This window comes from Cyclopterus lumpus, chromosome 19 (genome assembly GCF_009769545.1).
Source record: "Cyclopterus lumpus isolate fCycLum1 chromosome 19, fCycLum1.pri, whole genome shotgun sequence".
NCBI classification, from domain to species: domain Eukaryota; kingdom Metazoa; phylum Chordata; class Actinopteri; order Perciformes; family Cyclopteridae; genus Cyclopterus; species Cyclopterus lumpus.
In genome coordinates, this window is record NC_046984.1 from 9,824,056 (window position 1) to 9,851,525 (window position 27,470).

At 39.0% G+C, this 27,470-nt stretch overlaps 3 protein-coding genes across 3 annotated transcripts; 2 read left to right on the top strand and 1 right to left on the bottom strand.

Annotated features, from left to right (window-relative positions):
* Positions 1–1,322: 1,322 nt before the first annotated feature.
* smarcd2 (SWI/SNF related, matrix associated, actin dependent regulator of chromatin, subfamily d, member 2) lies at positions 1,323–10,203 on the top strand. The gene is made up of 13 exons (XM_034558361.1): positions 1,323–1,895; positions 3,136–3,332; positions 4,835–4,877; positions 4,980–5,102; positions 5,352–5,471; positions 6,067–6,162; positions 6,671–6,772; positions 6,879–7,040; positions 7,315–7,412; positions 7,690–7,825; positions 7,958–8,080; positions 8,759–8,860; positions 8,983–10,203. Exons 1-13 carry the CDS (start codon positions 1,749–1,751, stop codon positions 9,034–9,036), a joined length of 1,503 nt encoding a protein of 500 aa, XP_034414252.1. The 5' UTR covers positions 1,323–1,748; the 3' UTR covers positions 9,037–10,203.
* An 880-nt stretch (positions 10,204–11,083) lies between these two features.
* On the top strand, positions 11,084–15,305 carry psmc5 (proteasome 26S subunit, ATPase 5). The gene is made up of 12 exons (XM_034558902.1): positions 11,084–11,147; positions 12,016–12,087; positions 12,186–12,255; positions 12,375–12,472; positions 12,564–12,620; positions 12,881–13,111; positions 13,603–13,729; positions 13,835–14,025; positions 14,462–14,560; positions 14,647–14,757; positions 14,839–14,925; positions 15,154–15,305. Exons 1-12 carry the CDS (start codon positions 11,124–11,126, stop codon positions 15,205–15,207), a joined length of 1,221 nt encoding a protein of 406 aa, XP_034414793.1. The 5' UTR covers positions 11,084–11,123; the 3' UTR covers positions 15,208–15,305.
* A 28-nt stretch (positions 15,306–15,333) lies between these two features.
* LOC117748813 (MAGUK p55 subfamily member 3-like) lies at positions 15,334–23,875 on the bottom strand. Its single transcript, XM_034558901.1, has 19 exons — positions 23,765–23,875; positions 22,457–22,575; positions 22,100–22,177; positions 21,861–21,941; positions 21,284–21,421; positions 20,479–20,560; positions 20,196–20,281; positions 20,016–20,090; positions 19,731–19,927; positions 19,544–19,608; positions 18,972–18,989; positions 18,651–18,692; positions 17,542–17,607; positions 17,161–17,319; positions 16,929–17,009; positions 16,614–16,707; positions 16,429–16,537; positions 16,043–16,162; positions 15,334–15,895 (listed from the first exon to the last, which is right to left on the bottom strand). Exons 1-19 carry the CDS (start codon positions 23,799–23,801, stop codon positions 15,716–15,718), a joined length of 1,827 nt encoding a protein of 608 aa, XP_034414792.1. The 5' UTR covers positions 23,802–23,875; the 3' UTR covers positions 15,334–15,715.
* Between the last annotated feature and the right edge of the window lie 3,595 nt (positions 23,876–27,470).

The following is a 27,470-nucleotide window of genomic DNA, read 5'->3' on the forward strand; positions in this document are numbered from 1 at the left end:
GATCGTATTCTTAGGAAACTGAGATATAGTAAACACAAAAGTTCACAGTTTGAGATTTTAATCAAAGAAAAGTGTTCCGCATCGAGTTCCCTGAATGGGAAAACTGCCAGGGGAGCCAGTTATGCTACCTTCATGTGCTCCTCCTGAACTCCGACATCTGAGCTCTTGTTAGTTTGTGTGTTGGTGGCATTGACAGAGTGTTTGTACATTTGGCAACCCATCCTTCAAGAGCTATGCGTGTTGACCCAGTGGTCAAAGAGGTCAAATTGCCCAATATTTCCCCAACAAGCAAAGCAGAGCATGATGGTCTAACATATGAATGCAGTTTTCTTTATTGCAAACTTGTACTTTTTACACCATTAATCGTATAACAAATCCAGCTACCAAACGACAGATAAAGCAGGTAAAACCAGTGGTGAAAGGTAAGTTAGTGCTGCACTTAAGTGGTAGTAAGTTTTGAGGTTATTTTATGATATGCAATACTATATACTTCTACAGCACAACATACCAGAGATAAATAATGTACTCTTTACTCAACTACATTCACAACAGCTGTAGTTACTTTGCAAATCAGTGACATACAATATGATCAACTAATAAACAAGGCATTATCATCGTTGCACTTCAGCTTTGTAGTCAGTAGCCTATAAAGAAGTTATCATTATTTGTAATATGGTATATATTATTCTGAAATTGGCCACTCTATCATGAGCACTTTTCCTTTTGGTGCTTTAAGCATATATTTTGATGCTAATACTTTTACTTGTAAACATTTTAATACAGGACGTTTAGTGTATTTCTACACTATATCACATACACACCACATTTACTGAAGTACAATAGTCTCCCACCACTGGTTAAACTGCTCATTGATACATCAGTATCAACAGCCACGTTTCAATTTGCACCACACAACGACATCAACTAATATCTCTGCCTTATTGTTTAATTTAATTGCCATGCCTTCTAGAGAGGCTCCTATAGTTAAATGTATGTTTTATCTTACACTGTGCTCACATGGTGCATCGTCCTAAATAATGTGTTTAATCGAATTACCACAAATTAATCGACGCACAAAAATCGTCGAGCCACAGGGGCTATATACTTAAAAACTATATACTGGTTGGTTTCTGTGCAAATGCTGTAGTAGTCATACAAAGTCCGTGTCTGGCATTGAGGTCAATTCATGCGCATTCGTTCAATTCGAGCAATGTTTTATTAACAAATACTAGTATCCGAAAGTCTGTATGAGGTGTGTCGAGGGTATGTGACCGAAAATGTCCGACTTCTATGAAGGCGGCGTTTGGCATTGTGTACGTGTATGTGTGTGTGCGCGCGCGTGTACAGGCAGTTACAACAAGAATACTTCCCGGTATTTGCTAAAGAGCCACTCGGTTTGTCATAAGTCAGCCTCACTGTGAGATAGCTGCTGGTTAGCGATGTTCAGGCCCGAGAACAAGGCGAGGAGGAGGTGACACACACGCACACCACGAGCTGTCCAGAAAACAAGCAGTTGTTGGCAGAAGCAAAATCCCGGAACTTGAAACGGTAGGAAACGAGCTAACGGTAGCTAGCTTTTTGCTGTCAGACCACAACCCGACCTCATTAAAAGTAACCGTATCGTCGGCTCGCCAACTACTTTCGGATTTGAACCGGCGACGGTGGTTTAGGAGCTCGAGAGACTTCTTTTTGGACCGAAACTCGGCGTCGAAGTTTCCGTCACTTTTAACCACTTGTGGATCCAGAAGATGGCTTCAAGAGGAGGCTTCACTCCGATGAATATGAACGTGAGCCCCATGCATGTTGGGCACCCCGCGGGTATGAGGATGCCAGGTCTGCCCCAATCTCCGGCGGGATACCCCCGGAGCATGAGCAACGCGCCCCTGTACCCCCAGGTTGGTTTTCTGCTCAATAAATAGGGAAACTTGGTAACTCAGTGAAAGGAGGTTTACAAAATCTGTTAAATTTTAAAGTTATTTAAGTTTGTGCTGCTTTTTAAGAGTACACGCAGTTCTACATTTTGATGAAAATATAAAACCAATATCTAGTTGAAAACCGTCACGTGACATACCAAAGTAAAAGCTCATTATTATTATTATATTTTTTTAAATACCAAGGTGTGGACGCTACTTCCGCATTTGAATATGGTATGTTCTTTCTTACTGCCGCCATAAATTAACTGCAACATTTTTTTTCACATGGCGTTTATAGTGATTGATAGTATTGTACATTTTTTAAAGTACTTTTAAGGACGTTTAATTTATAATTAGTAACACAAATCAATGTGTTGTGCACGTGTGAAAGAGAGAATCACGTGGCTGACCTCAGCCTCCTGTCAGTTAGCTTAAAAACAAAAGTGAGTTCATCATCACTACATTCTGTCAGAGCTAAGGCTGCATATAGCATCTCAGTGTTGCCACCATCTGCAGCTTCATGAGGTCTTTAGTTAATATGCTTTATTACAGTTGTCTCATGTTTGTTAGAGCCATATGGGGTCAGATATTTTGTTTTTTTTGTTATAGGAGTGACCAAACAAAGTAAGCAGCACTCTTAAGAAAGAACACACATTGTTGATAAGTCCATTAAATATGGTTTGTCAGCATATTACTGAATTATTATAGAACAAGATAAACGTTGGAAAAACAATAAATTAGTCATTATACACACATGGATACCCCAGACAACATTACAGAAAAACATATTATACATGCATGCACGTCACAATAAAACATAACAATATAAAAAACGTGTTCATGTTTTAATTGCTGTTCTCTACATTATCGAACACTATACATTTATACAAAAATATTCCTTTTGACTGTACGATTTGTTTTTATACTATGACTAGTAGTTATGCCACACACAATGTACTACAGGACATTTGTATCTCTCCATCTAATCCTTCATCATCTTTTTGGCTTTAAATCATCACATAGGGATCATAAACCCATCTTTCATAAACCAGTTCTGCAGGAACAAAAAGTAAATCAAGCATTCACATGCAGGCTTATGTTAATAACAACACTTTTCTTTAAAAGGAGAGTAATGAAATGTCTGGAGAAAAAAAATGTAGTTTTTCAGTAATTTAACATTATTTTGAACGTGAAATCAGCTTCAGTTTTTTTTTTTCTTTAGCGCTCAGGGATGCCATCCAACAGATTGGGGGGCCCCATGGGGTCAATGGGGGGCCAGCTGCCTGGTCCTTCTTATGGTGGTGGGAACATGCCCATGAGGCAAGGCATGGGGCCTCCAAGCATGGAGGCCTCGAGGAAACGGTTCCTTCATCTGCATCAACAGCAGCAGCAAGAGGCACTGGGAGGCCTAAGACGAGGGTAAACTGTGAAGAAGTGCGAGTGTTTTTGTGAGAGGGAAATGAATAAAGTGAAGCTTGATTGATCAAAACAGCCTCGGGACGAATCCGGGAATGTGCTTATTAAACAACTTATTTATTCATTTATTAAGAGTGTTATCGATTGATTTAAAAAAAAAAAAAATAAGTTAATAGTGAAAGTGAATAAACAACAATTAAGTATATCCTTGCAATACACTAGAAATACTGCAAATTCTTTAATGCACATTATACTTCCTGCAACGCGTACTCTTCTTTTCAAAACATAGTGATACAAACCCTCATTTACTGACTTTGGCTGATTAAAACAAAAATACTGGTGTAGAGTAAGTCTATAAAATGCAAAGAGTTTGATTTCTTTATAGTATTGTTGTTTTGACGAAATGATACCAGAAAAGTGTCCGTGAAGATCATGATTTTAAGAAGAGGGCCGTCTCATAATGAAAATGGGGGCTTTTCATTCACAACACTGGTTTATAACAAACATGAATATCTTAAGGACCTTTCTGGTAATGTTTTCCTCAGCCAGGACAACAACTACAGCGGTACGTTTTTGTTCCTTAAACGATTCTGAATAAACATAACCTCCAGTTAGAAATGTTATGCAAATTATCGTTCATATAAAAACTAAAATCATTGAATTGTAAATATATATTTCCATACTTAACACCGTAGAAGTCACTGAGTCATTCAGTGGCAGATTTAGCCTGTTATGGCTCATTAACAATATAACAACACCCTATTCATTCAGGATGGTTCTTTTCTCTGAGCAGTGTGCTTGTGAAGTCACTGCTGTTTAAAAGCACAGCTCAGATCACACAGACACAAGGATAGGAGTATCTCATGACTGGTCTTGGCTTTCAAAGCAGCAGACACAAGTAGATGCCTTTTGACTTTAAACTGATATCACGCTTCTAAATGTGGCGATCCATGATCCACAATGAACCTCTTGTCTTTATAAAACTTTATTTTGGAACAAAAATCCTCATTATACAAGGAGCGGTGTATCTAAATTCTTAACAATGAGATTGGGAATTAAATTTAGTCCGAATGAGGTGGAACTGTGTAGTTAAATTAAAGAAACAAAACGGCCTTTATGAAGTCAATAGCGATGATGATGGGTCAGAGCCCAAGGTGATCGATCATTCAGGGGAAGTTAATGAAGCGGTAGCATTGGCCAAGATTTTGTTATTACACTATGAAGTCTTAAAAAATAATCACTAATCAAATTAAGTCAATGAGATCTGTCTGTTAATCTGTTGTGTGTCATTCCATTGTTTATTGGTGAATGAAGGTCATTCTTTTCTAAAGGCAAATCCTTAATGATGACATTTTGTTAACATAGTACAGTATGTCCTTGTTTGACTGAAGTTATTGGATCTTTTATATTTTAGAGAAAGCATATAGTTTGTATTTATTTTTTGTCAAATGTACATATAGTGCTTTGGAAATCATCTTGTTTGTTATGCTTTCTATGGGATATAGAGCAAAAAGACGCAAGATGGCTGATAAGGTTCTCCCACAGAGGGTAAGAAAGGGTTTACCCCTTCAATCATACTTTAGATGGATTCAGTTTGTTCACAGTTAGCCACATCCCCTTAATATTCATGCGTTGCTGTTGGCTCTTTAGATCCGAGACCTGGTCCCAGAGTCCCAGGCCTACATGGATCTCTTGGCATTTGAGAGGAAACTGGATCAGACCATTGCCCGAAAGCGTATGGAAATTCAGGAAGCCATCAAGAAGCCTATTATGGTACCTCTTCACAAGAGCGCATTGTCAGATTTTCCAATACTAAAAAAGATCATTTGAAATAACTTTCAGGCTTATATATAAACTGTCTTGATTGACCAATTAAGGACTACCATGTTTTGTTTATCTGTCTTAACCATTTATCGAATGCAGCTTAAAAAAATATCCAAATGTATCTTATTTAGATTTGTCATGGTTCATTTTTGTTTAACTGGAGTTCCTGATATATGTGCTTGTTCATCTCTGACACAGCAAAAACGTAAGCTCAGGATCTACATTTCTAACACGTACACCCCCAGCAAACCCGAGGGCGAGGAGGCAGAGAAGGTGTCCTCCTGGGAACTGAGAGTGGAGGGAAAACTTCTGGAGGAAGTACGTGAACAACGTCCTTCATTTGAATTGTCTTGCTCTGTTTCTCCATTGTCCCAGCGTGGTCTGACTCCCAAGTATTTTAGTCTGTTATTTAGTTTCTGTGAAAACGTTAGCCATTCAGCTCTTGTTGGCCTGTGTCCCTGGCTCAGACCACGCAACCAGATGTGTGTTTACAGCTCTCTCCACTCCTCTTCTCAGATACACGCACACACGCACGCACACACGCACGCACACACACACACACAAGCTCATGTTCTCTTTTGAAACGAGGAATTGAAACCACCGGCCGTTACATACCAAGAGCTGACAAGCCTCCCCTCCCTCCATCAATTCCAGCTCAACTCATTGTGTCATCTGTGGCCACATGAGGGAGGATTTTCTTTTCAGTTAATTTTTCCTCTCTGGCTCATTTGGTTTAGGCATGTGTAGGAGTTTTGCATGGAGTAACAGAAAAGGAAAAGGGAAATGAGGGATGGAGTGAAAGGGGTCATGTTGTGCAAACAGACTTTAACAGGGCTTTGGGGGGGGGGGGGGGGAATGCAACAGTTTTTTCTAGTTGTCTACAGTTTTACTCTTTTGCACTTTTTGTTCCTAGCCTGGCAAGCAGAAGAGGAAATTCTCATCTTTCTTCAAAAGCCTGGTGATTGAGCTTGATAAGGAGCTCTATGGACCTGACAACCACTTAGTAGAGGTATGACAACATTTTAAAGGCATGTGACCTCAGAACATTGTAGGCACTAATGAAAAAAGAGAGTTCAGCTGGAATCATTAAAACTTTTGGAGTCAATCCTTTCTTGAATCCTGAAGATATCCCACGATGTTTATTAAATCCATAATCTAAATCAGTGTAATGGTAACTGGTCTTTCACGTTTGTGTGTGTGTGTGTGTGTGTATATATATATATATATATATATATATATATTGACAAAAAGCAAAAGCTCCCAGATAGTGCTAGTATTTTTAAATGGTGCAATATATATATATATATATATATATATATATATATATATATATATATATATATATATATAAATGGTGCAATATATATATATATTGCACCATTTAAAAATACTAGCACTATCTGGGAGCTTTTGCTTTTGCTTGAGTCCCAATTTCTGTATTTATTTCCGCTGAGATTTAGTTCTAGATCTCATTGGACCTAATGAATAAAATCTAATCTTTTGACTTTATCTTTCAGTGGCACAGAATGCCCACTACTCAGGAGACGGATGGTTTCCAAGTCAAAAGGCCCGGCGACCTGAATGTTAAATGCACCCTCCTGCTCATGCTCGACCACCAGGTGCATTTGCTCAGTTACCGTCTCTCTAATAGTCGTATGCCTTGATGGGATGACTGGCTTACATTTTTCAACCACCACTTTCTTTGCTCCAATGCCTTTTTCTCAGCCCCCTCAGTACAAACTGGACCCACGGTTGGCTCGTCTGCTGGGTGTGCACACACAGACGCGAGCCAGCATCATGCAAGCCCTGTGGCTCTACATCAAGAACAACAAGCTGCAGGATTGTCATGAGAAGGAGTTCATCAACTGCAACCGCTATTTCAGACAGGTAATGGAACGCTGGCTCAGCACTTAGGCATTTCTCGCTGTTGCTTTGACATTTCAAAATGCTTTCAAACTCATTTGTTAATGTATATTATCAAATGTGCAAAAAAACAAAGTATTTAAAATTCCCCCAATACATGCTGCATTCTGTGACTGTATAGGACTTCAAATGTGCAGCATGTGTTATGTTAGTTATGTTTTGATGCTTGTGGAGAGACAAAATAAAAACAAAACTTTACCTTCATGTCCAAATTGCATTTTTAACCAAATCTGTTCAGATCTTCGGCTGTCCTCGCATGAGGTTCTCTGAGATTCCCATGAAACTGGCCAGCCTTCTGCAGCACCCTGACCCCATCATTATCAATCACATGATTAGGTAGGGGAATGTTGATCATTATCCCTTGTTCTGTGTTTGTGCATGTGTAATGTGTTGACATTCCAGCATTGTCCAGATCTTTTTTATTATCTCAATGATTTTTTTAAATTTTTGTTTTTGCTTATAAGCTTTGATTTTTAGCCGTAATGCATTTATATGAACAGTTTTTTTCCATAATTTGGACAATGAATAGTGATTACTGCGCTGCTCTTACAAGTTTGTCTCAACAGCATCCTTGACTTGATTTCGTTGTTGCTGTCTCTGCGTCTCTGAGCAGTGTGGACCCCACAGATCAGAAGAAGACGGCGTGCTATGACATTGATGTGGAGGTGGACGATCCACTGAAGGGCCAAATGAACAGTTTCCTGTCCTCTACAACCAACCAACAGGAAATTGCTGCGCTGGAGATTAAGGTAAGGCCTGCCAGTCAGTCACTAGACACTTGCTTTTAGGAGAATGGTAATAAAAGGGAAATCATGTGTTCACATTTATCTTAACTTGAAATTAAAATAATTACTGCACTGTTTTGTTTTTTTTTACTCCAGATTCACGAGACGATTGAGTACATCAACCAGCTGAAGACTGAGAGAGACTTTATGCTGAGCTTCAGCAATAAACCTCAGGATTTCATCCAGGACTGGCTCAAGTCTCAGTGCAGAGATCTGAAGGTGAACAATGGCTCCTACCAATAATGTACTGTACCTGTTTCTCCAAAGGAGTCTCTACAGGATTTCTTGTACTATACCGTTTATTTTACACATAGTATTGCTCAATGCGTAATCTTTTTAAATTTATTTACAACATCTTTAGCTGTTTAATATTTTAGGAAAATATTGATACTGAAATATTTCAGTAAGGTTGTTGTGTAGATATCTCACTTTATTCTCCGCTTCTTTAAGCTTATATGACTGTTGTGTTATCACTATCTTCATGACAACCCTAACAATGTTTGTTTTTGTTTATATAATTTGTGCAGTCTGTGGTTTTCTTTCCCAAATTTGAACAATTGTATTTCAAAAGTATTTTTGGAGCAAGTTATATGGCCAGTTCGCCGAGGCACATTAACAGCCGATAAATCCTATAATTCCCTTCACCTCTGACGCTACTGTGCCGAAAACAAACAAGCATAATTAACATATTAGAACAGAGGTCAAAGGTCAAATGGAAGCAAAAACAACAGTATTTTGCTGCATTGTTTGCTCAATTAAATGGAGACTTCATTGTCTTGACTGCCAAAGTAACTTGATAATTTACAACATTATTTTGCCATTTGGGAATGAAAGTTTTCTGTATTCATGGCATTATGGTTCTTCGTGTTCAAAGAAACATTATTTTGTTTTTGTCAGTTGATGACGGATGTGACAGGAAACCCAGAGGAGGAGAGGAGAACCGAGTTCTACCAGGCTCCCTGGGTACCAGAGGCAGTCGGCAGATACGTTTACTCCAGAGTAAGGAATGACACAGCCTAATGCATTTCTTAATGATGTACATGTTTGATAGGTGTTTTATTGTAATGTGTAGATTGTTATTAGCTTTGATATGCACCAACGCCATCGCTTTTCCTTTTCAGTTGCAGCAGAGAAGACAAGAGTTGGAGCAGGTTTTGGGTATCCGACTCACCTAAGGACATCTTCCACTGCCAGCTTAAGTTGATCAATCAAATGTTAATGTCTACTCAATCTGAATTGGAATTTGCCAGGGAAGAAATAAGTTAATATTGCAGCCTAGATGTTCTCACACCGATCCACACTGCATGGTATGATAAACCAGCATTTAGGTGAGATACATAAAAGATAATAGTTTTAAAATCAAGTATATGGGACCAAAATGATTAAAATGTCCCTAATAATATGTCTGCTTTGCATTGTATATCACTTTTAGCCTGTTCAAATAACCTTTGCCTTGTTTTGCAATATGTTTTGTTTATGGTACAATAAGCTTGAACGTTTTTGTGAGCATCCGTGCTGTGTAGGTGGTTTTCTCCATCACAATGTGTGCCATTTTGAAAAGGGTGTCTGTTTACCTTCACATTTAAAAGCCATAATTTTTTTTAAAGGAGAAGCTGTGTAAATATATATATCCGTAGTGAAATCATTGTACACCAAAACAATTTTTTTATTTTAAATATGCATTATTTTCTTTCAAAAGCAACAACATAGGAGTTTTTAAGATTTCCCATGACTGATAGAAATTAATAATAAGCTTTTTATGCCAACAATCATTGTAGGTGCTGTTTTTGTTATATAATGGTGGGTATCTAATTTTTAATGAAACATGTCTTTACTGTGTAAGAAAGCTCTTTATTTCAGTCTGCTCTGTCTAGCTGTAATTCAGCAGCTCTTTTGTTGATCTTAACATGCTGTTTTCATTTGTTATTGGGGTTGGTAGGGTTATTGTTATAATATAAGGAATATGAACTGTGGCAGGGTGTTCAGATTAAAGGATTTTTTCTGGAAGATCAATACTTCCCCAAGAAGTTTAACTGATATTAACAAAATAGGAATGCAGTTGTAGTGTGTCAACTAAACAATGTACCACATTGTTATGAACAGTTTATAGTTTCGTGGGTGGATTTTTCACGAAATGCTATTTTGTTATGGTTTTGTATGAGAGGGTTTTCTAAATGTCTTTAAACATTCCATGTTAAAAGAGGTATGTATCACTGTGCCGAAATTAGTTTTGTGAAAAAGGCACTTGCGTGTTCAAATGTTTTTTGTACCGCCTCTGTAAAATGTTTGCATGTTTTATCGTGTATACAGTATTTTTTACAATAAATATGCTTGCAAATGTTTGTTACTTCATGATATAGAACATATTACAAGGAACAAACTAATGGGGTAGACTTTTATATTTATATCCTTTACTGTGCAAGCTTAGCTGTGTAATTAAAGGCTGGGCCATGAGTGTGCATGTCAGGGCGGGTCTAACAGCTCAGGTTCCTCTGAGAGCAGCGGTTTCATGTGTTTTTTATGTTTTCAGGTCGGGCTCGCCTTACCTGTCTTTAACTGCCTGGACAGGTATAACGCTCCTCAAATAACGGCCAACCAAAATACATCCTACACCCTTCACAGATCTGCGTTTCAGCTTGCAAGCAAGATGTGACCAAAGGTTTACACTGAATTGAATCTCTTGTTAAAGGCTACATAGATAGTTAATTATTAATCCCGCAAGGGGACATTTCTTCGCTCTAGCAGCATGTATACATAAAGGTAAAGGTATATTTAATATAAGAATTGCCCAATATATTTAAAAAAAATAGAATAATATTAAATAAAATAAAAAAAACAATAGTGCAAAGATGTAATCAAACAAACGACAGTGTAACGGTGTTACAGTTGTGTAATAGAGAGCCAGAGGGGATTGAAGTGGGCAGGAAGGTTCTACTGTATCTGTTCTTGAGAGCTGGAAGAGTGTTGGAAAAAGTGCTGCGCTGTCCCTGCAGGAAGTGGTGGAGAGGGCGGTCCAGGTTATCCAAGTATTCAGTGCTTCTCCACCACCCACGTGTGTTTTTAAGAGTAAATTAAGCTTTAAAACTCGACTATATAACGTTAAGTTAGTTCAAAAGTGTTATAAAGTCAAGAAAACGGGAACTCAGAAGCGAAAAGCGGATTAGGCCTGTAGGTGGCGATATTCGCAATGGAAAAAAAAGACCGCGAAGAAGAAGTCTTCCGGAAATAGGCCTTTCCTCAAGCGGATGCAGAAAAATCCAAGATGGAGGTGGACGGAGCTGATCATGTAGGTGTATTTTTTTCGGTCGTTTTGTTGGTTTTATTGTTAATATATAATCAAAGAGACGTCGCTATTATTTTTTAAGTCGAATAGTCATCTTAAAGTGGGTGCGAAGAGGAATGACTGTGCGAGTCTTCTGTGAATAGTGAAATATGACTTAATTCCAAACTATAAATGTGTACATAATATTTCTGCCGGTTTGCTGTCTCATTGTAGCTAACCTAGCTAACATGAATTGGCTAGCCATGGCTCACTGTCAATTGAACGCACAGCTAGCTTGAGCGAGCTACTATAAATGACTGTCAGTATCTGTGTTCTCTTTAATCAGGTTAATACATACACATACATACATAACACACATAGCTTATGTTAGTAGTTTTAGGATCACCGAGCGTTTAAGCTGTCTCGTTTGACGCCTTCGTCGTGCGATTTAGCAAAGTTAACACTAACGAGCTAACCTAATGCTAGTCATCCGATTTAAACTACCGATGTAATTTGGGAGGGTAACGCTAACCTTTAGCCCTTTATATTTTTGTATTGTTGTACTTGGTGTTAACTAGTTCCGCTTAACGGAGTGAACATTTGAGCACTCACGTTACTAACCCCGTTTGATGTGTGGGTGTTCACTGATTCTCATAACATATATGTAGACAATGTAACGTTAGTTTGGCTTTCTTTTTATTTATTTTTTACGTCTTTTGTTCAAATTGTAATTTTTCTATCAACAACCATTTTGTGCTGTTTTCATAATATGAATTGGATATCTTTGGGTTTTATACTGTTGGACAATACTGGAACTCTTGTGATGAACCACTTTCTCTTTTCTTTTCTTGTTTTATGTTAAGAGTTAAATAAAGATTATTTCCATTGACAGATGGAGATGGGGGAGAGTAAAGGTGGTTCGGGTCTCCGACAGTACTACTTATCTAAGATAGAAGAGTTACAAGTAAGAAAATATTATATCTGCACATTTTCAGCCGTTATTTGACCATATTGCCCAATTTGTGCTTGCCTGTCGATCCTGAACCAATGTTTTTTCGACAGTTGACAGTCAATGACAAGAGCCAGAATCTCAGACGTCTGCAGGCACAGAGAAATGAGCTCAATGCCAAAGGTTTGTTTGTCACCACTCCAACATCTGTATATTTAGTAATATGTCATTCCATCACATAGACTGGACATACTATTTCCCCACAGGTGAAAAATAATAAAGTTATACTTTTTGTCTCTCAGTGCGTCTCCTTCGTGAGGAGCTGCAATTACTACAAGAGCAGGGGTCCTATGTAGGGGAAGTGGTTAGGGTCATGGACAAAAAGAAAGTGCTGGTTAAGGTATGCTGTGTACTTGTCCTTTGTACCACACTATATCTTGAGCACTAGCTGACAGTTTAAATTAACATGTCTCTTTCGTCATTTTTTTTAGGTTCATCCAGAAGGAAAATTTGTCGTTGATGTGGACAAGAACATTGACATCAATGATGTTAGTATTATAGTTGTTAACCTAATAATGGTTAATATTCAAATAGAATAGTTTTCCCACTGTTTTTCTTTTCCAATAACAAAGAATACATAATGCCTTTCGTTTGTAACCACCATAGCACAAGACTGAATACAATATCAAGCAAGCCTCCCTGTATATTAAGTCATTTATGATAAAAGAGAATTTATTTCGTGCTAGTAAACTTTAGACTAGAAGTATCCTTTCCTATTATCTCATTTGTTTTGTAATTTCTGCATCAGGTGACTCCCAATTGCCGCGTAGCTCTGCGCAACGATAGCTACACCCTCCACAAGATCTTGCCCAACAAGGTGGACCCTCTGGTATCCCTTATGATGGTGGAGAAGGTGCCAGACTCTACCTACGAAATGATTGGTGGCCTGGATAAGCAGATCAAGGAGATCAAAGAAGTGATTGAGCTGCCTGTGAAGCACCCAGAGCTGTTTGAGGCTTTAGGCATTGCGCAGCCCAAGGTGAGTGATGAGGAGAGAGCTTATAGTGCACAATAGCTTTTGTTGTACTGCTTCCTTTAATTGTTATAATCAGAACATCAGAATAGGCACCGTTACAAATACAAGTGTGAATCAGATAGAAAGACATTTCCGCAATGCAAATATGCTGGTGCCACTTGAACACAAACCAAGGCCTTTTAGATGAGTGTATTGTTGCTTTGAATTAAACTTTTTTAAAAATACATTTTTGTTCATTCACAGTTGGAGATTAGTTCAGAGAGTGCAGCAAAAAAAGTATTTTGTTTACTTGACGATGCAAAAATCTTACATGAGAACGATGACATGTAGTGCTCCAACAAATTATAATTTCTTCTAACTTCTCAATTAGTTATGTGTAATATATTATCAAATAGTTGCAGATACATTTTCTGACATTCAAGTAATTGTTTTAACTCTGGTCCATCTGTCAGTGTGCAGTTGGTTCTGATTTCTGTTTTGCCTTGAATGTGCAGGGCGTGCTGCTGTACGGGCCCCCGGGAACAGGGAAGACCCTGCTGGCGAGAGCTGTGGCCCACCACACTGACTGTACCTTCATCAGGGTGTCTGGCTCGGAGCTGGTCCAGAAGTTTATTGGAGAGGGTGAGACTCTCTTCTTAATACTTTCATCAAATTATTTAATTAATATTCTTGGTTTATTTTTCAAAACTATCTGAATTTCTAATCATTGTTCCTGTCTTGTGGTAGGTGCCCGTATGGTGCGTGAGCTGTTCGTCATGGCCAGAGAACATGCTCCTTCCATCATCTTCATGGATGAGATCGACTCCATCGGGTCATCTCGCCTGGAGGGCGGCTCAGGCGGTGACAGCGAGGTGCAGAGGACAATGCTGGAGCTGCTCAATCAACTGGACGGTTTCGAGGCCACCAAGAACATCAAGGTACCACGCACACACAAAACATTAAATAATTATCTTTGGTCACGTGAAACTTTCAGGCATTTACTGACTAAAGTAAGACATTATGCATTTTCATTATATAGTTAGTGTCATTGTTATGCATTTCATCACACACACTATAAAAGCGTGAGCTGTATTTATTTACACAAAACTCCAATTACACTTTTATCTATATATGCATGTTCCACAAAGCCGGGTTGTTTACAGAGATCTGTAGATATTTTATGGGAACAGCTAATTTGGGAAACCAATATTTTTTTCACCAGCTGTGGTCTGCAAGACCGGAAGGTGTAAAATAGTGGTGTTGTGTAATCTCGTGATGGATGGGCCAAGTGTTTGGGTTGACACAGAAATAAAATAAATGAATATGCATCAATTTGTTTTGTTTTTAATTTGACTTAAAATCACTTTCTCTCAGGTCATTATGGCCACCAACCGTATTGACATCTTGGACTCGGCTCTGCTCAGGCCAGGCAGGATCGACAGGAAGATTGAGTTCCCCCCTCCAAATGAAGAGGTAGTCAATTGCACAGTATATTCACACAAACTCATACTTGCTGTGGGCGGTTTTGTTTTAAGCTTTTCTCAATTCTGAACAATTAGGCCCGTCTGGACATCTTGAAGATCCATTCCAGGAAAATGAACCTGACACGTGGCATCAATCTGAGGAAGATTGCAGAGCTGATGCCTGGAGCCTCTGGTGCTGAAGTTAAGGTGAGAATTGGCCCACTAAATGGTAGCTTTTGGGTGTTTAAAGGAGGGCCTTTTATTTAATTTTGTGTATGTATTTTTTAGGGTGTTTGCACAGAGGCAGGGATGTACGCTCTGAGAGAAAGGAGAGTGCATGTCACCCAGGAGGACTTTGAGATGGCTGTTGCAAAGGTTTGTCTAACCATCTCTCGTACAGTGTATCTTAGCTCAGAAATCATGTTTTCAAGGCGCCTTTCACGCTGGCCCTGTATCCTCTGACTTTTTAAAAATGTAAATATGGACTCTCCCTGTGTCTCAATTAGAATTAAGCTAATCCCTTACTTATGTTTAATGTGTATAGTTTTATGAATGTTCTACCAGTACCTGCTTATTAATACTGTTCCATGTTCTCTTCACCAGGTGATGCAGAAAGACAGCGAGAAGAACATGTCGATCAAGAAGCTGTGGAAGTAGAAAGCCTTGTGCACAATGCGAACACATGTATATTTTCTTTCTTTTGTTTATGGTTTGGTTTATAATTGTCATTCTAGAGTAAATGGTTACCCCAACTACTGGATGGCGCATGGGTTTTATTTATCAGTAAATCCTTATCTTCAAATAGTGCCAACAGAGATTCAACACAATACATACTTTGGTCAAAGCCAAGTTGGGTAACGACATAAGTACAGTCTGAGAGAAGATGTTTGCAGATTTACCATCCCAAATGCTTGACATGGCACTTCACACATTAGCTGCTTTACAGTGTAGATTTTGACTGGCTTACATGCCTCGTCAGAGCCGTTAGTGATAAATCTACAACCTTGCTTGATTTCCAGATTGATGAAATTGTCAACTATCACACACACCTGTTTGTGTGAGTATGGCAGGTAATACTAGATGACTCCAACACTCAGTTTAATCTGTTCTCCACATCGGCCTATTATGGGGTCCACGGATCCAACTTGAACCAGTCAAGCTCAGTTCAGGTCCTCACCCAGGACACAGGCACCCACTGACACTCCATCTGCACCCTCTCCAGGACGACCTGGAGCTCAGCTAAGGCACTGACTGGGTCCTCCTTCACCAAGACATAGTCCACCCAAGAGCTGTAGCACTCGTCCATCTTCTCAGCTGACTGTTTCATTTCATGCAGCTCGTCCTCCTAGTCATAAGGAAGGAGAACACAGTTACACTTATTTTGATTGACAGTAACTTGTACAAAGCCTGCAGCATGTTACTCAGTCAGGAGGTGAACAGAAAAGGCTGCATTTGGACTTCAATGATGAAGTATTACGTTTAAATAACTCACCGTGACAACTGAGCTGAGTGAGGAAGAGGAGCCAAGTGGTTTGCGTTGACTGTCATAGATGTGAGGCCGTACAAAGACAACATATGGTTTGAACTCAGCAGTGCGTAGAGTCCTCAGTGCCTGAATGTAGGGAGTAAAAAAAAACAGCATCAAATATACGTTCTTCTATTCTTTATGAACACACAGGATTTTTTTGGAGGCAGATACAATAATGTAGGATACACTAGACAGATGAGAACTGTTTCAAATCCTTTTCTGACTGTCTTCACAGGTTCCTGTAGAGGTTTTTCTTATTTATTGCATTAAATTACAGGTTTACCAGGCGATGCAATTATAATTTTAAATGTATTTGGTTCACAGTACTGCAGGTCAGCTTCGATACAAACCTCTGGTTGCACATCCACAAGACAGATCTTGTTTTGATCCGAAATCCTGTGAATGGAATCCAAACTGGTGCCGTACAGATTATCTTTATATTCACCATATTCAATAAATCTGCAAAAAAGAACAAGACAATCGGTAATTATTATATAAACAGAATGTACAAGATTAAGTATTATCCAATACTCACTTGCCACTCTGCATGTCAGCATCAAAAGCTGCTTTTGTGATGAAGTGGTACTCCACTCCTTCTCTCTCATAACCCTTCCTGGCTCGAGTCGTATCTTCAAGTCACAAGTTTAAAACAGCCAGCAGGAAGATGGGGTGTAAATTAAAGATAATAACTGGACTGTTGTATGTTTTGGGGGTAGACTCTTCATAATAAGGGAACAAAACACACACTAAAAGAAAGGCATACCAGTTTCATTGCAAAATGGTAATAATGTCAATACAGAATATTAATCACAAGTGTTACACTTTGTGTTAAAATTGTAAAAAGACTTACGAGGCACAGCCAAACCATAACATCGAGGATTTTCAGCAATCACCTTCTGTTTGAGCTCAGAGATCCGAGCTCCCAGAGAACCTGAGATCCATAATAACAGAATAAACAGCTGAATAGAGAGTAATAAATATATAAGCACGGCCCGAGGAACATAGTCTGCATGCAGAAGGACGGCACTCCGAAACCATCGGATTCTACTCTCCAATGTGTTTTTCCACATGGCAGAACTTACCTATCAGTACTATAAGACGAGGCCTTTCACCAGGGCGGGGCAGATATTGTGTCACTTCTTCGTAAATCAGGAAGTCTGTGTGATTGGTCTCCGTAGTTTGAGGTTCTCCGGGTGAATTGTGGCGATCTTTCCTGAGTCGGAAACTTCTGCGCAGGCTAGCTGTGGTCAAAGAAATGAAAATACAAATGTAGAATGGACAGAGATCTATATACTAAAATCCTAAAAGTGTATTGCCAGTCACACTTTGCTGTTTATTAAAGTAGTCATTTAATGTCAAACAGAAAATGCCATCAATTTCAATTCAGTATTTCTCACTGATTAAAATCTAAATCCTCTGCCATACGTCACAAAACAGACACCATGAGAAATCCGTAAGAGTACCTGAGTAAAAATCCCATGAGAGAGCCTGGCCACAGAAGGCAGGGGCGGCCTTACTCTTGGGAGAAACTACAGCTCATATTAGACCATTTATTCAACCGGCTTAAATCTCACCAACAGAATAGAAGCCATGCATGCTGCGTCTACCTCTTCACCAAACACAAACAAAACACCTCCGGCATGGAGTGTGAGGAGAGGCCATTGGTGAAGCTCAGTGAGATAAACAAGCTGCCATGAGGTGCCACAAAGACGCTGAGAAGCTCTGTGGCTGTAGCGTACTGCACAAAAAGCCTCAAAGTGATGAGCTTCAAAACCGAAAGCAAGGACGAGAAGATGCAAACACACTATCGATCCTGACATGTTAAGAAATACATACTGCTTTCAGGAAGTGTTACTCACTTTTTGTCATGCTATACTACTTGGTTTTATGTTGTTTTTTGACATAGTACACTATGATATATATATAGATATATATATATATCTATATATATAGAGATATATATAGAGATATATATATATATATTTTCAACATTTATCATACTATTGGGACTTTTTTCCAAATACCATCCAATTACTTTTCATTACAGTGGAGCATGCCATTAAAATGTGATCAAGTCATATTTTAATGTCACACTTTTTTATTTTAAGCCATAGTATGGTATGTCAGAAAAAGTAATATTGTATATAAAAAAAAAGGTCTACTAATATATTGTGCCATAACAAAATTCTGAATATATATAATGCCATTGTCAAAATGTCAGACTAGTCTACAGTCCAGAAAAAACAGCCAATGGCAGCCTTCAGAAGAATGTAGTGCACAACCTGAACGATGACATGCATGCATTATATTTGAACCATCTTTGGCCCATTTCAATACTTTTACATTAATACACTATTGCTGACTGCGTCAAACTGCACTCATTCACAACTCCACAGTTTATTAATGTGGAAGTGAAACACTTTTCCTGTGCAGCTCTCGGTCATATGCTGCCTGCCTGAATCAACACTTTGGGAACCACTGAACTCAAGAAAGCGATGGATTTGCACACAGATTGAGCACACATGTGATGTTGCAGTGATTAATATAAACTCATTAAATCGGGCCTCCTCACCTATGTCCTTTCCATTCAGAGCACCCTCATTGTCACAGTCTTCTGCAGGACGGCATGCAGGGAGAGAAGACAGGGTAAGAGGGAGGAGCAGTTGATGTTGAAGGTACTTCAACGTCAGAACACAGCAGCTTTAAGTGCAGTGCCTGCATGTGTGAAGGGAAATGTAAAGGGGTAAATTGTGGAGGGATAAGTGCAGCATCATTTGTGTGTGGTGGAGATTGTTTAAAGTGAGATTCTGGTAGAATTTCATCTAGACATTCTGACCATGTAGTCAATGTAGTGTTGGACATTTTTTTCTAACGTGAAGGTTTGTCCGCTTACCTCTCTCAGCTCGATCATCTGAGGTTAGCAATGTAAGGAATAAGATAAAGCATCACTATACAGAGACAGATTATTATACCTGCTAGACTGATATTACCACTGTGCTGATTCTAGTGTACACCGTAATCTTAAAGTTGCAAATGTCATATCTATGCAGCATCTACGCATTGGAATCCTTCACACACACTCATCTACTAATCTTTATGTACGTCTCCTGACATGTCATTCAGTTTAAAAAGAGCAACTACACTTAAACATAGTTTTTTTTAAGCCCAGTGAGAGGTAGGGAGTTTAGCTTTTTGCAGATACATGCAGTACATACAAGAAAATAAGTGACTTAACCTGCCATGGCTTTTCAAACAACTTTTAAAATTGGATTAGGAAATAAAATAAAAGATGCATTTTTTTAAATAAAGATTATCCTCTAGTCATTATCCCAATTTCAGGATCTCCTCGGCTAGATTAAATTTTACCTGCAATACAAGCCGTGTCTGTAGATCTAAGCTTCTTGTACATTTAGATTTATACTGTAAGTTATGGGACCAATTTTTGCCAAAGTGAATTAGGCTTACATGTATGAGCTTTGGAGGACATAGGGGCAGGGAAAGAACCCATTTTCATCCTGTATCGTAGACGCCTGGGAAGAACAAATACAAAAGAAATAGAGGCAAAGATTTACTTTCGATCTGAAAAAGGCAACCTTTTTTCCAAAATCAACACACATTGGCTCTATTTATTTGTCAGTATGCTGCTCACTACCTCTCCTGGAACTGTGTAGAGGGGATGAGCGCAGCACGCAGGTTACAGTCACCAATCCTCTTGGCCTGCCACCAGGTGGCGTCCTCCTGGCTAACAACCTGAAGAATGTCCCCCCTCTTGAATGGAAGTCCCGCCTCTTGGCAGGGCGTGGCCTTGTCCTCATAGGGCGTGTAGTCGAACAATGCCCGAAGGTAGACCTTTCAGGAGCAGGAATATTCAGCAATGGTAACTTAAAAAGGTTGTTTATGTATTTAGGAAGAATGTTGGAGACAAAAGAGTCCTCACCCTGCTTTCCTTCAGTTTGTCTTCTTCTTCCACAGCTGGAATGAGTTTCAGTGTGATGGAGCCCTGTGACTGTGACTGATCAAACACAGAGCAGCAGCATCATGTATCTGCACTAATCATCAGTGAACAATCATACAGTATCTGAACTAGAATGACGAAAAGCTTTTTTTTTTTCTTTACCAGAATCTGACTAATTTCATCTGGCCTTTTGTGGGTTATCAGGTGTCCATTGACCTCTCGAAGCTCATCCCCGACATGCACCAGTCCTGGAAACGCAACACAAATATTTGATCTCTGTGAACAGTTCATGGGGTTACACAACATCATCTCACATCTCTGTCAGCATTTCAGTAGAGATAAGGAAGTCTTGTTGGATAGGAAGTTTAGTTCCTTCAGAGAAAATAAAACAATACGACGGACATATGCATTGTGATGAATGTTTTGCGAACAGCGTTTCTCTCACCACTGCGGTCAGCTGCCCCTCCCCTCATGATTCTGGCCACGATTACAGCGCCTGTCACCTCGTCTCTCCGGATGGTCGCTCCCTGGACACAAAGACACAATTAATCTGATTTCCAGTACATATTGTATCTTATCTTCAGGTCACTGAAGCTGACGCAACCCTCTGTTCGACAGGTAAGAGATACTCCTCATGTGCAGGTTGGTGGCTTTGCTGGAAAGATCAATAACTTGTTAGAGTGAATCCCTATTCGGCACAGGAGATTTTGATACCATAAAGAGCACCTCCCTGCTTTGTTCTTTAGCTCTGCTGGCTGCACTGAAAAGAGATGCTTCTTGTTGCTTCATGCTCTCGATGTCGGATCATTTCTTACTGCTGTACTGTCATCATACGGTACAATGCACTTTCATGCTGTTCATCAGAGTTACAGCTCCATCAGTTTCAGCTCAGTGATTTTTCCGGAGTGTACTTCAAGTAATTAATTTAAAGTTAAATGATATAGTACACCATTTAAACTTTTTTTTTGCTAAACATTAGATGAGAAGATACTACCTTTAAGTCTGTACGTATGCTCAAAATGAAGCGACAGACAGGATATGGTGAGCTTAGCTTAGCATAGAAAATAGAGGATTTGTGTTTTTTTTACAGCGTCACACTGAGACACCCTGGGGCTCTCTAAAGCTTCAAAGCTGCTCCATTAAAATAAATGAAGTTTTTAAAACCCAACTTTAGGGCACAATAATAATAGCTGTTGAGGGAAGGACGAGCTCTTATTTTGTCATATCCTCAGGTGTGAGGCGGCTCTCACCAGGGGCTCTTTGTTCTTCACCAGGCGGACGATCTTGACCGACTCTTCTTCCAGGTCGACGTCCAGATCCTCCGGCAGTGGCGGCAGCACCGGGTCAAAGTTCTTTTGGGCAACTGTGTCGTGGGCTGACAGCACCGCCTGCACGAAACAATACACAACCACAAATGCACAGAAGGATTTAAGGGCCTGAATAACGATATAAAGAAAGCAAGAAAGTCAGACAGGATGTTAACTAAGAATAAGGATGATACACTTCTTCTTCACTAGCTTCTTTTGCAGATGTGCAATGTTTTCCACCACAATCATTTCTTCCCGTTCTCCAGAAAGCCAATCAATTGAGCGTAATCACTTGATATGAGTAATTAGGCTTTCTTGTCTGTGTCTAGGGGTACAAACAGCTCTGACGCTGGTGTTATGTAATATATGATTAACTTAGAGGAAAATCAGAGCAGCTCAAGGTGAAAGCCCAAAGACACATTAGACAGATCAGAGAAACACTGTTGAGCATTTATTACTGAGTGAAAGTATCAGGAAAGACACACAAGTGTGTGTGTGTGTGTGTGTGTGTGTGTGTAACCTTGAGGTGGGGGGTGCTCAGAAGGAGAAGCAGTTCTCTCTCATCATCCTCCAGCAGCCCGTTCTGAAGCTCTTCTGCCAGCTGACGATTTGAATCAGAAAATCACTGCTCGAAATAATAAAATCTCCTCATGAATTACATTTACTTTAGAAAATTACAATACATGTTTACTTATACTAATTCATTACAATATGCCGCTTCAGTTTGGCTTAGAAACATTGAGGGAAGATTGCACCTACATCCTCTGCCAGACAGGTGGCACTGTGTAGAACTGGAGTCGGCCTGTGTTTCTCATATTGCTTCAGTTTGTCATGAATCTGGAACAGCACATGAACAGACATACAGGTATGCACAAAGTGACCATTACACATGACATTTAAAGGGCAGTTTCCAAGAATCAACTGATTTAATTCAGGTGAAAACAAAAATCTGGAATTTCTATCATCTAGAGAGATATAACCAGAAGCAACTTCTGGTTTTCTTCAAAATAGTTTTTAATGTGACAAGCTATCCCTCAAACATGGTTTGAACACCACAGTCTGGCCATAAATCACAAATATCCAGCAGTCCCTTCTACTGAAACATATCTGCTGTACCTTCATGAGGTAACTGAGGCTTTTCTCACTGAAGGCATCTTTGAGGAAGGCCAGGTCCTCTTTATGGTTGGCATCAGGATGGAGCTGAGAGGTGAGCAGGGCCAGGGTCTCATGCAGCCCTATGAATCATAGAAAACAGGAGCTATGTTTGAATAAAGTATGCACCGATACTCATATCGGGCCTATACTGACCCCGATAACTGCAATGGAGCTGCGTCCCCAGCTCCATTGCGAAGTCTGAGATGATGTATTTTGCCTCAAAAGGTTCTTTAAGCTTCTTTTTTAGCTTGTAATACAATTTCCAATAAAGGCATTCTTAAAATCTTCTCTCAGTTTAAGCCCCAGTAATTTACGCTCCACCAGGTGCAATCACCACTCGACCACTACAGGTGCAGCCTGTTGAGCTCTAACGAGGGGGAGCTCTCGGGATGCCTGCTAGAAAACCTGAGATTGCAAATTAAAAAAATATTTTTTTCAAAACATTCGTGCAAATTAAAATCAGCGGGGTGCGAACATTTGGATTAGACGTTAGATTAAATTTATGTGAAGTAAATTTCTGAAGCAATACACCTCTGTGTTCTTAAGTGTTCTTGTAGTTCAGAGATACTCAACTTGCTTTACCCGGAGGCCACGTTTACATAATGACCAGAGGCCAGTTAATAAACACATAACAGGGGCTCAGCCCTGTGTCAGGGGGATCATAAGCACTCTGGAATTGTTGTGTACATCTAATGTAAATAAGACAATGTGAATTTACTTATTTTCTATGTGAATTAGAAAATGGTCCAAAGAGGCTCTCTAACAAAGATAACCCAGGATAAGCTCCACCTATGGTTTGAAATGGTATCCACTTTCTGTATTGGTCTCTACTCCCCCATCCCTCCACCTCGTTTGAAAGTTTTGTGAATATTGTGTGAAAGCAGATTTGGTTAGAATTGCATAATGTATTCATATTTTTTTATTTTGCAAATATATATTGACATAGCTAACAGCCATATTACAAAAAATAGTTAGCAAGGGTGTTCACGAACGTGAGTCCCCAGATCTTGTGAGATTGTGTTGCCGAAACAGAGAAAAGTCTCTCACAGAGTAAACATTTCCCCGATTTTTATGAAAAATGCCATTTGAGTGTCAACATATTCAGAAGTAACTTGGCGTGTATATTGGTGAAACCCACATGACACAGATACAATAAACTGATTCTCAGTGGGCCGTCTCTGCCCCGCCACCCCTAACCCCCATATACATTGACACACACAAGGCATCCGACAGAATGAACAAGCAGCTTGAGCTTATGTCCGGCTGTACCTGTGCTCGTAGACACGATGGGCATGGCTTCAATCATTCAGAGAGGCAGCAGGGTAACAGGCAGGGACAGAAAACAAAGCTGGTAGCGCTCTCCACTGGCTCCTTCTGTTCCTCGTGTAAGACCAAAGGTGGAAAGTCACAGGCAGCTAGGAACGGGAAAAACAAAACACAATGGGACTTTTACATTTGCATTATAAAAAAAGGAGATTCATTTAAAGATTTTGTTTAGGATTTAGGGTTTTCCCAACAATTGTGATAATATTCTGAAAATGAATACATATAATAAATTAAATGAGTTTGATTCCTAAAGACACAAAGAAGATCATGTTCATGCTGGTGCAACACAAAATAAAAGGGTTATAAACAGATTATATGAGCCCAAATATGACCTCATGTGGTACTAATGGAGAGCACATTGAGGCTATACAAATAGGTTTTGGTACCTTGGAGCTCACTTAGTTTCTCATTTGAAATGTATTCTGAATGTAATCACGTTTTAAAAAAGGAACCAGCCAGCCGCACTTCTACAGTGATGAATCAACCCATCACTGTGCCCAAGTTTCAATACAATGAATACCTGCTTTCATTAATGAGCATTCATTTCTTTTCAAACTGTGTTACTCACAAACGAGAGGAAAGGGAGGTCAGATTACACTTTAGTCCAATACAATGCTTCACCTTGTTTTCACCACGGCAACCATACATATATAATACACTCTTACTGTGCTTACATTTCCATTGTCTCACAGATTAGATTAATTTAAAGGGGTTGTGTCACATTATTCACTTCCCTAGTTTGGTACCATGTGCTGTGAAGCTTGCAGCTTCAATCTGGCATCAATATAATATTTTCATTTCCATTACATCTGGAGGGTTCCCTCACCTTCTTCAAATTCAAGGACATTTCAAGGACTTTCTAGGCCCAATTCCCTCACATTCAAGGACCCAACCAGGCAGAGTTTGAGACACGGATTATGGTTGATTATTGTAACAACACAGGATGTTTTAATAGCGATAACTAGCAGACTTTACAGATACTCAAATAAAAAAATAAAAAAGAGAAAGAGGCTTGAATGTGTATTTATTCAATTTCAATTCAATTAGTTTATGTATATAATAGATTGGCATTTTTTGCTTGATATATTTTCTGGTTTTAGCTTCTATATTTCTAGTATTTCTGTTCTTTTTTATTGTTATCATCGTCAATTAAATATATTTGGAATTTAGACGGTTTGTCAGACAAAAGAAAACAATATGAAAAAATGCAGTTACATTTTACAGTAATTCCTGTATTGAATTAGTAGATTAAGGTATTAAATAAGAAACATGACTTTGGTAATATTACCAAACGACTTCTGACAAATGACAAACTTGTGTGGACTGTCCTTAATTTGAATTAAATCATGAACTTTATTAACATTATTTCCCAAGAACACTTGGCCTATAATATGAATATTATATTACAATATTGTATTTCTTCAGCTGACAGGGGAAAGACAATGATCTAGATTTTTAATCAACAGAAATCATGTGAAACAGCTGTATATTCATTTTTTATTATTCCCAGACATGACATCTATGGCTCGGCATTTTCTGCAAAGCTTGACAGTCAACTTTCCAAAGGTAAACATTACATGGAAATGGTGATTTACAAAGAACTGACTGACAGCTAAAGCAACATTTCCTTTGAGACTGAAATTACAAAATAATACTGCAGCATTTTCCGACTCATTGTTAGACATCCACAGTTCCACAAACATGTCTGACGTCCATAAACAAAAGCCAGACGCAGATCAGCATGTTGGCAATGAGGGTTTGTCTATATAACACCCAAGTAAATAATAAAAAAGACTATTCTGTCTTGTTTTTCTGTCATCTTATGTCAAATATTTTGACAATTTCATCAGAACAGTGCTTTACAACTGTCTTCACTTAATCATGCGTCATGTTCTGTCACATTTTCCCCTGGTGGGCTTGTGAAAAAAACAACAAAGAAAACAGCTGCCATGGAAATGTCTAGTTTGGAGGAAACTGATTGAGGGGGCAGGCTGGCATAGTGCCAAAGTGGCAATTAAAATAAACAGCGATGGCACAGACCGACCTTTGTTAAGCTGGTAACAAGTGTTCATAAAGCCAAGTTTGAATTCATGTTTAAATAAAATGCATTAAATTGTGCATTAGACTGATGAGTGGTGATGACCAACAAGCTTTTGAAGCTGCTCTTAATTACACGTTGTAATTGATTGCCTGTTAAATGCTGCTGTAATCCGGCAACAGCATGTGCTTACTAATGAACATTAGTCAGATATGAATTACCTTCCAAACAACTTAAAACTTACTGGAGGATGAACAATAAGTCATCTACTACTCACATCTCTTCATTCAGCATTTGATTCCATAATATATTGCTTAAAAAGAATATAGTTTGACATTTTAGGAAATACAATGACTGCTTTATTTCTAAGAGTTTAATGAGAAGATCAATACTACTGTGTAAAAAAAACATAATGGCATATTATCATACACAAATAAAAAGGTAAATGGCTGGCTCTGTCCAAAAGTAAATACAGCCACCTACCAGCACCTCTAAAGCTCAGTATAACACATTGCATCTAAATAGTTTAATCTTTATAAATACTTAAATGTAAAAAAACAAAAACAAAACACTGGTTTTATGGTGTGTTCTACAACAACATCACTAGTGTCTCGTAATTACATGTTGTCCATGCAGCATCACTGCCGGAGCATGTCATGACCTTTTACCTGTCCCCATCAGTGAGCCTCAATCAGGCATCAATAATAATATCCCCAGATTGATTCAGTCTAATGCTGCCCCACCATCACTCATTCTGCATTGACAAAGCAGCATTTTCAGGAGAGAAATACAGAAATGATGACATTATACAAGAAGTGTCCCATAACTTTTTTATTTATTTCCAAATTCAGAGGTTAATTATCATTTCCTTGTCTTAATATGTTGACTTTGTATTTGCCATCAGTCGGTCACCGTACAACTCCCCTCCATTGAGAACAACAAAGCTAACAGCTGAGCTGTCATTCAGCCCGCCTCCCCACACACAAGAACCACGTTCCTGACCTTCTTTCACTCCGTGTCTTCCTCTCTCCATCCGACTCTCTCTAATTACAAGAGGCTGAGAAGAGCTTAACGTCGACTTCTTTCTGTGTATTCCCTGTCACTCACTCACATATCGACTGAGACTGAGTCTATCGTACTAAATACTTACCAGGTTACACTGGCCATATGGTGGTATTATAGCCTCCTTGATTTAAGACGGCCGTGCTCGCCGTGTGTGCATCACTGAGGATTTCAATGAATACAATGAAGCAGATTAGAAAAGAAACTGAACAGCAGCAATAATGTAGCAGAGGTTATACTGAGAAGCATTCAGCATTCATCTTTTCTAATATGAATCGATAGGAAATGGATTATGTACTTTGTCCTTTGGAAGAAGAACTATACAGAAAATTGAACAAGTATTCAAATAATTGATTATCGTAAGGGATGACAGAAAATGTATCTATGCCACTTTTAATAAGGGATTAATCCTTTTGAGTAATTTATTTAATTGAAGTGGCATATCAACATGTAGATGTCTGCTTTTTCAGTGTGAGAATTTGCAGCTTTTCTCCATGTCATAACATTAAAAACTGCAGTTTGTAGCCGCACTGGCAGAGGTTCAGACAC

Excerpts from the sequence above, each read along its gene's own strand:
- LOC117748813 (XM_034558901.1), bottom strand. The coding sequence starts at position 23,801 with ATGATTGAAGCCATGCCCATCGTGTCTACGAGCACAG. Across the intron at positions 22,576-23,764 it reads CATCGTGTCTACGAGCACAG|GGCTGCATGAGACCCTGGCC; the intron begins GTACAGCCGGAC and ends TATGATTCATAG. Across the intron at positions 16,538-16,613 it reads GCTGACATGCAGAGTGGCAA|ATTTATTGAATATGGTGAAT; the intron begins GTGAGTATTGGA and ends TCTTTTTTGCAG.
- smarcd2 (XM_034558361.1), top strand. The coding sequence starts at position 1,749 with ATGGCTTCAAGAGGAGGCTTCACTCCGATGAATATGAACGTGAGCCCC. Across the intron at positions 5,472-6,066 it reads AGGGAAAACTTCTGGAGGAA|CCTGGCAAGCAGAAGAGGAA; the intron begins GTACGTGAACAA and ends TTTTGTTCCTAG. Across the intron at positions 8,861-8,982 it reads GCAGATACGTTTACTCCAGA|TTGCAGCAGAGAAGACAAGA; the intron begins GTAAGGAATGAC and ends TTTCCTTTTCAG.
- psmc5 (XM_034558902.1), top strand. The coding sequence starts at position 11,124 with ATGGAGGTGGACGGAGCTGATCAT. Across the intron at positions 12,256-12,374 it reads AAATGAGCTCAATGCCAAAG|TGCGTCTCCTTCGTGAGGAG; the intron begins GTTTGTTTGTCA and ends TTTGTCTCTCAG. Across the intron at positions 12,621-12,880 it reads AGAACATTGACATCAATGAT|GTGACTCCCAATTGCCGCGT; the intron begins GTTAGTATTATA and ends TTTCTGCATCAG.